At 35.5% G+C, this 7,077-nt stretch overlaps 1 protein-coding gene across 2 annotated transcripts in view; it reads right to left on the bottom strand.

The window, feature by feature from the left end:
- Nucleotides 1-6,011: 6,011 nt before the first annotated feature.
- VSTM2A (V-set and transmembrane domain containing 2A) overlaps nt 6,012-7,077 on the bottom strand; it is a 26,282-nt gene continuing 25,216 nt past the window's right edge. Inside the window, exon 5 of one of the 2 annotated variants that reach the window (XM_049641279.1) lies at nt 6,012-6,185. In XM_049641279.1, the coding sequence (XP_049497236.1) occupies nt 6,097-6,185 (89 nt within the window). In that variant the 3' untranslated portion in view covers nt 6,012-6,096. Of the gene's footprint in view, nt 6,311-7,077 lie in introns of both variants that reach the window. The other variant, XM_049641280.1, reaches the window with a different exon arrangement.

Raw genomic sequence — 7,077 nt, 5'->3', positions numbered from 1 at the left:
GTTTCCAAGAAAAGGTGATCACACAAGTCAAGTGCGTCTTTAAGACGGCCACTTTTCTATTTCCTTCTTTCAAAACATTCTGATTACCTCTCTGGGTTTGCTGCTTGTTACCTGACTTTCTTCTTGTGGTTAAATGCCGTATTCTAATGTCTTCCACCATTTCTCGGGTATCTGAGGACAGCCATGCAAGTAGGCCTCAAACATGCTGGCATGCTATCTCTCCAACGTAGCTCTCAAAGCTTTGAAGAGGGAAATGTCCTCTGGAGGACCTTAGCAATTATAACTAGGGGTTAGGGATGTCTCAAACACAGGAAGGGGTTCAGATGATAATAAGCCGGAAAAAGAGCAAGACACAAACCCAAAAGAGAACAAAAAGACCAGAGACATGTACAATAACCCTATTAATCCCTTACCCCCTCATATGAGTCATGTCACTTTAGTACAGGAGAGACAGTGCATTTTTTCCCTTGGGTCATTGCTGACTTCCTGGTTTTTAAAGACATAGGAGTTTAGAACTCAGTTAGATTACTGCTCTTTATATTATATACTGCCACTTAGATATTCTTGTCCTTTGTATTACATTTTGGATTAAAATGTGATTTCTTTCAGATTTTAGGTTGTAAAATCAATCTAATGTTGTGTGACAAGTGTTAACAAAAAAGAAAGAAAGAAGAAAATAGAAAATGTTAGAGTGCGTTTCACTTCAGGCACCCAATAAGGGTAAATACTATTTTGTGAAACTTTTGTTTCTTTTCATATACAGTAAAATACAACAAAATATTCAATGACTCTTTAGATTGAACACAGTTTCAAAGCTCATATGGTAGACAGTTTATCTTATGCTTATTTATTTTTAACATCATATTTGATTCTTTTCTTGGAGCATATAGGAGGTAAGTAAGCCTAGCTTTAACAAGAGTAGATACATGTGATTTTTCTGAGTCATGCCTACCTCAGAATGATTTTTGTTTATTTCTTTAATAACGGAAATATAACAGCTAAGTATAAAATTATTTTGTCACAGTATTTCCCCCACGTTCCTCTGTAATCCAGTTTCTTCTGGGATTTGTATTGTGGAGGACTCTATGATCTTATTTTTTTATTTTTTGATCATTTTTTTTTTCTGTGCACTTGCAGAATTTTCCCCTCCCTCTACCTTTTTAATTACTATGTTACAGCAAGTGTCTAGGGGTCTCTTTTATTTCAACCTGTCTGTACTTTGAGTTCATATAATTCATGTTTTTACTTCAAATCACATTTGTAATTATTATAACCAGTTCAGTGCTACACCAGAAGCAGTCCTGATTATTTCCCCAATTTTTTCTTTCCCTCCTCAAAGTTATCAAATTGTAAATTAGCATTAAAATGTAGTTACCTTCCTTTATGCCTACTCTATCCCGGAGCCCCCAGACAAAAGTGTAACTTGACTATTTGAGAGATCCAATTTTGTTCCCAAAGGAGTCTTGTTTACAAGCTAAAGTATATACAGTAAGTCCAGACGTAGCCTGTGTCTGGATCTCAGAATAATAGCTCACCTTGGAATTTTCACAAACTGTTCTATTCTTCTGTCCTTGCTTAGTTCCTCTGGCTCTCCCTTGCCTGATCTTATCTCCTGCCAACCTCCCCTCACTAACTACACCCTTGTGTGTTTCTAGTGCAAGAGCCAGCCTAGATCGATTTCCCCTGAGGGAAGTTTCCTTCCCAGATCCTTGCCTGAGGGACTTCTTGTCTTTCAAGCTTAAATATTGCCTCCTCTGAGCAGCCTGCCCTGGTCACTTCCATTCACACTCCTTTATATCATCCTACTGGGTTTTCTTCTTAGAATTTATCACTAGCTTATATTCCCTTGTTTCTGGTTGTTTCCTGTCTGTCTCTCCCTAGATACAGGAAAGGCCTTTACCCATTCCATAGGTGAAACCATAAGGTCTGTAACACTTGCTAAATGATAGACTGCACCCTAATTAATGGGCAGTTCTAAAATTAAAATGATTTGGGCTTCATATTTGAAATTATGTGCAAGTCTATTTTGTAGCTGTGTAGTCTTAACTGCAAGATGAAATTATCAGTTTATGAATGACCTCAGATTACATTCACCTCTAGCAATTACTTTTTCTTATAGGAACTACTACTAAGTTATATTTAATATTTTGTTTTTTATATAAGATCAAAACCAAGACTGTTTATTTGAATAGTATTTGTGTATATCTTGTAAAATTGTATTTTAAGTTGTTAGCTTTGGCTCTAAAAAAAAAAAAAAACACATCATCTTATATCTTGTTATTCCGTGCAGTATATGATAAATTTAAAGGAAAATTTTTTTCTGGATTTAAAAATAAATGTTTTCTTATATACATATGTATATCTGTATACAAATACACACACACACATACACACACACACACACACACACCCTTACTATTTCCCTAAACATGTCTTGCTTCCAAGGACTTGAAGGCAAATTAGTTTAAAATAATAATCAGGTCCTTTTAGGTGCTCAGAAATGTCTAAGCATTCTTCTGTGGGACCGGCAAACCATAATCAAATCACTTTCAGAAACAGTGAATGCAAGGGACCTTAGCCATAAAACAAATACACATATATCACTTCATGCCTGTCAGAATGGCTAAAATCTACAACACAAGAAACAACAGGTGTTGGTGAGGATTCAGAAAAAGGGGAACCCTCTTACACTGTTGGTGGGAATGCAAACTGGTACAGCCACTGTGGAAAACGGTATGGGGTTCCTCGATACATTAAAAATAGAACTACCCACAGACTCAGCAACTGAATTACCAGGTATTTACTCAAAGAATACAAAAACACTAATTCAAAGGGATACATGCACCCTGATTTTATAGCAACATTATCTATAATAGCCAAACTATGGAAAGATCCCAAATGTCCATTGGCTGATGAATGGATAAAGAAGAAGATATATATATACACACACATACACACACACACAATGGAACTTACTCAGCCATCAAAAAGAATGAAATCTTGCCATTTGCAACGACATGGATGGAGTTAGAGTGTATCATGCTAAGTAAATAAGTCTGTCAGAGAAGGACAAATACCATATGATTTCACTCATATGTGGAATTTAAGAAACAAAACCAATGAGCAAAGGGAGAGAGAGAGAGAGAGAGAGAGAGAGAGAGAGGCAAACTAAGAATCAACTCTTAACTATGGAGAACACGCTGATGGGTACCAGAGGGGAGGTGTGGAGGGATGGGGGAAATAGGTGATGGGGATTAACGAGTGCACTTGTAGTGATGAGCACCAGGTGACTTATGGAAGTGTTGAATCACTAAATTCTATACCTGAAACTAATATTTCACTGTATGTTAACTAACTGGAATTTTAAAGAAAGCTTCAAAGAAAACCAAATACACATATGCAAAAATATGCATAAAATTTTAGTGGATCCATAGACTCTACCCAGTTAGCTTGTTTACTAACTCAGAATAAGATCTCCTGCTTTAGATGATTTTTGTTACCTTATTTTATCCTCAAGTGTTGGCATTTGTATTGTTTCATTTGTAAGCAATGTGTAAGTCTTTAAGAAAGAACGAAAGAATCTGATTTGAATTCAGGTAAGCAATTTCAAATTTTTATGACTTTCTCTTCTGAAGAACGTTGCATAACCTTAGAAGTCAAGGTTAAGAAAGTCATATAACTTATTTTTCAGTCTTTATTTCTGGAATCATGGTTACCTATGAGGAATAGTCCCAGAGCAATACAAGGTGAAAACCACTAGAGATACTCTTTAATTTTTAAAGGCTTCTGTTCCAATATTTAAGGTTACACATTAACTTTTCGAGTTTGGAGATATAGTGTATCATGTTTTTCTCACAGACACCGGTGAGCCAGACTCTTGGTAATGCACTGACAGAGAAGACTTGATTATTTTGGACACTGACACAATGAATCTAGTGAGAATTCTTCCCAAGCCAGCATATATCCTTTATTACGAGCGAGCATGGTAAACATCATTGATAACAGATACACATCTGTCTTGCTTTAGAGTTGACCAATCTCATGACCTGAACTTTGGGTAAAAAAATTACATGGTGGATTTTCCCAGCCTGACTGAATTAGAATCAGTATGCTAAATTACGCTTGAATGTATGTGATCTTTAGAGGCCAGATAGACTCAATTAATATTTACCTTACCATTAATTTATGCATTTGAAGTATTAAATTTTGAAAGAAAATAAATTTCTAGGTTAATAAAATAGCGCAATCAAATCCTTTATTTTTCTCATTAGACTGAAATAATAAACCAAATGGACAAGAAAAATGTCAATAGAAGTTTTAGCCTGAAACACTATTTCTCAAAGATAATGTTAAGATAATATGAAAATATGCACATTGCTTGTAATTGAAGTGCAGGAAAATCAATGCATTTACCTTTGAAAAGCAGAGGTATTCATTGCCTTCAAGCTTCAGTTTAGGACCTCAGCCTGCCAGCTACTGGTCCTACAGAGATGATCTTCTGGTTTTGTTATGAAAGGGAATGGAAGAATCTCTCTGGAAGGAAAACTTAGGTCATTTCTATCTCAACCTGTACGTATTCCATAGTGTATATGGAGCACATTAGTAGTTTTGACTCTCATTCTTTGCCAGAGTAGAAAACAGTTTCCAAATGAAATAATCTGAATTATCATAAAGCCAAAAAATAAGAAAGAAATATTTAAAATTGTAATTCACTCAACCAGTGAAAACTTGAACACATTATCTTCTTTAGTTGGAGACTCGCAGTCATCTTTTGCATATTATATTTAGCCAACAACCAAATTTTAATTTTTAATTAGGAGGCATTAAAATATAATTAGCAGCAAATAACAGAATGACAAATCTACAAAAATTCATAAAGGTCAAAGGAAGCAGCATTTTTAGCCACAGCAAGAAGTGTTCTTCCATGAATTTAGGGAATCATGGTGACCACTTCACCTTCTCCACATTCACCTCCAAGGCAAATCTTCTAGAAGCAACATTGCTTTTTGAAAACAATAATGATGATAATCATGTGGGGATAGCTGTCAAAACCAGAAAGTGTACATTCTTCAGAGTCAAGAGACCCTCAAACCTCAATAAACACCATATATAAAGGAACATAGCAAATTTCAACACAGCATACACACAACAAAAGTAATTCATTTATCAGAGACCAATACAATTTTGAATATGCATTTTCCAGAAGGAAGCAGAGGGCAACAGAGACCACCTGCAGCTGTCAGACCTGTGGAAGTGAAACAATGCATTACAAAATTCACACCAATATATGAATTATAAGTGAAAAACAAATGTGTTATCTAAAAAAAGTTGGTTGGTGACCCAACATATAGATCTCTATATGTATATATTTATATATATGATGATAAAAATCAGCTTGCATGAGGGTCATAGTCTACCTACTTTGAAGTTATATCACACATACTAGAAGCAATTTACAGAATTTGTCAAGTTTGCATATACAGGAATTGCAAAATGAATTAAAATACATTGAAATATAGAACACTCAAAATGTATTTATATAAACCTCCCAGGATTGACAGGGATTGGCCGTAATCAGCACTTGCCACCATTGAACAAAAACTATAATCAAGAAGAAGGAGAAAAAAAATCCAAGAGAAAAAAAAAGAAAATTAAAAAAAAATCCTTCTTTTATCATGTCTTATTTAAAATAACGTTCTCCTTGTTGACACGCAGTGTTGATGATTTTGTTGTTGCCCCAAGATGGGGATTTCGTTTGATGATAGCTTATGTTCTGTAGCTTTTTGATTTCTGTTTCCTTCCTGCAGATAATGTGTCTTTTAGTAGGAAATCAGTGGTATCCGTAGGAAATATTTACTATATCGATGACGTTCGGGCCAACCCCTGAGCAGTCAGCGAGATGATGCTTTAAGCAGCCGAAAGAAGAGAAAAAACGAAAACAAAAAATAGATCTTGCTATTAGAAAATGTCCTATCACTTCACACTAATTTTCTTGAAATAAAAGATCAGTGATTTGCCCAAGAAAATGTTATGAACAAAGCGTGTGATAGCCTCTTCGTTTATGCTTCCGGAAGCAGGCGCTCCTTGGGTAGGTAATTAGAGAACAGTGGGTGCAGAATGGTGCTTGGAGTTTAGGGTCAACTTTGCTGTCCGCTCCGTAGATTTTACAGGCGATTTGCTCTTTGCTTTAAGAAGAGAAAGTGATATTGGAAAAAAGTCAGCACTTTAGATTAAAGCAAAGCACCCTTCACAAAGCCACAAACAAGAAGCAGGACAGAAAGTCCATGGCTTGTAGCTATCATCCTTGCACCTGCGGAAGAAGTTATAAGATATTCGCTCATCTTGAAGATTTCCAATGCTCCTTATTAGGCTGTTTTAAACACATACATATATATATTTAATTAGCTCGCCAGCTTGGCTCTGGTGCTCATGAATGTCTTGGCATGCACTGCAAATAACAACACATACAAAGTATTTCAGTCCCGGGAAGTTGGTCTTGTTTGTTTTGTCTGTTTTCAAACAATGCCATCCCATGGTTGGGAACACTGAGAGGAACAAATCCAAATACTCTTCCCTCAAGGAATTCTTTACGGATCATTCCCTATAGTCATTCCGTTATTCCTCTATTGGTACCGAAAACACACGTAACCTGTTTTACTACCGCATAAGCACAAAACCACAGGAGTATACCCAACACTGAGAGCAACAGGCGTCTCATGGGTGGGGAGAATTGTGTTCTGGGATGGGTGCGTTAGGGGCATTTTGTTCTAGAGAAAGATCTTTCTTAATTGTTTATCTTGGAGATCTGAGGAAAAGTTAGTGCTATCAAGAGTTGGAAATTTTTGAAAGAGCTTGGGGAAAATGTAAGAGGGAGAACTACATTGCATTTTTGCATTTTATTCTTCATGCATTTTATACAGTAAGCTTCTAGCTAATTATGTATGAAATACCTTTATTTGTAAGAAGACAAAAATGTGATGAGGCTCAAAGTATTTTCTTTCGTTATTTTTTTTTTTTTTGGTTTTTGTTTTTTTCTGTCTTTTTTTTTTTTTTTTTTTTTTTTTTTTTTTTTTTTTT

Source organism: Panthera uncia, chromosome A2, assembly GCF_023721935.1.
Source record: "Panthera uncia isolate 11264 chromosome A2, Puncia_PCG_1.0, whole genome shotgun sequence".
Lineage (NCBI taxonomy): Eukaryota > Metazoa > Chordata > Mammalia > Carnivora > Felidae > Panthera > Panthera uncia.
The sequence above is the reverse complement of the archived record's forward strand: the minus strand, read 5'-3'. Positions and strand labels throughout refer to the sequence as shown.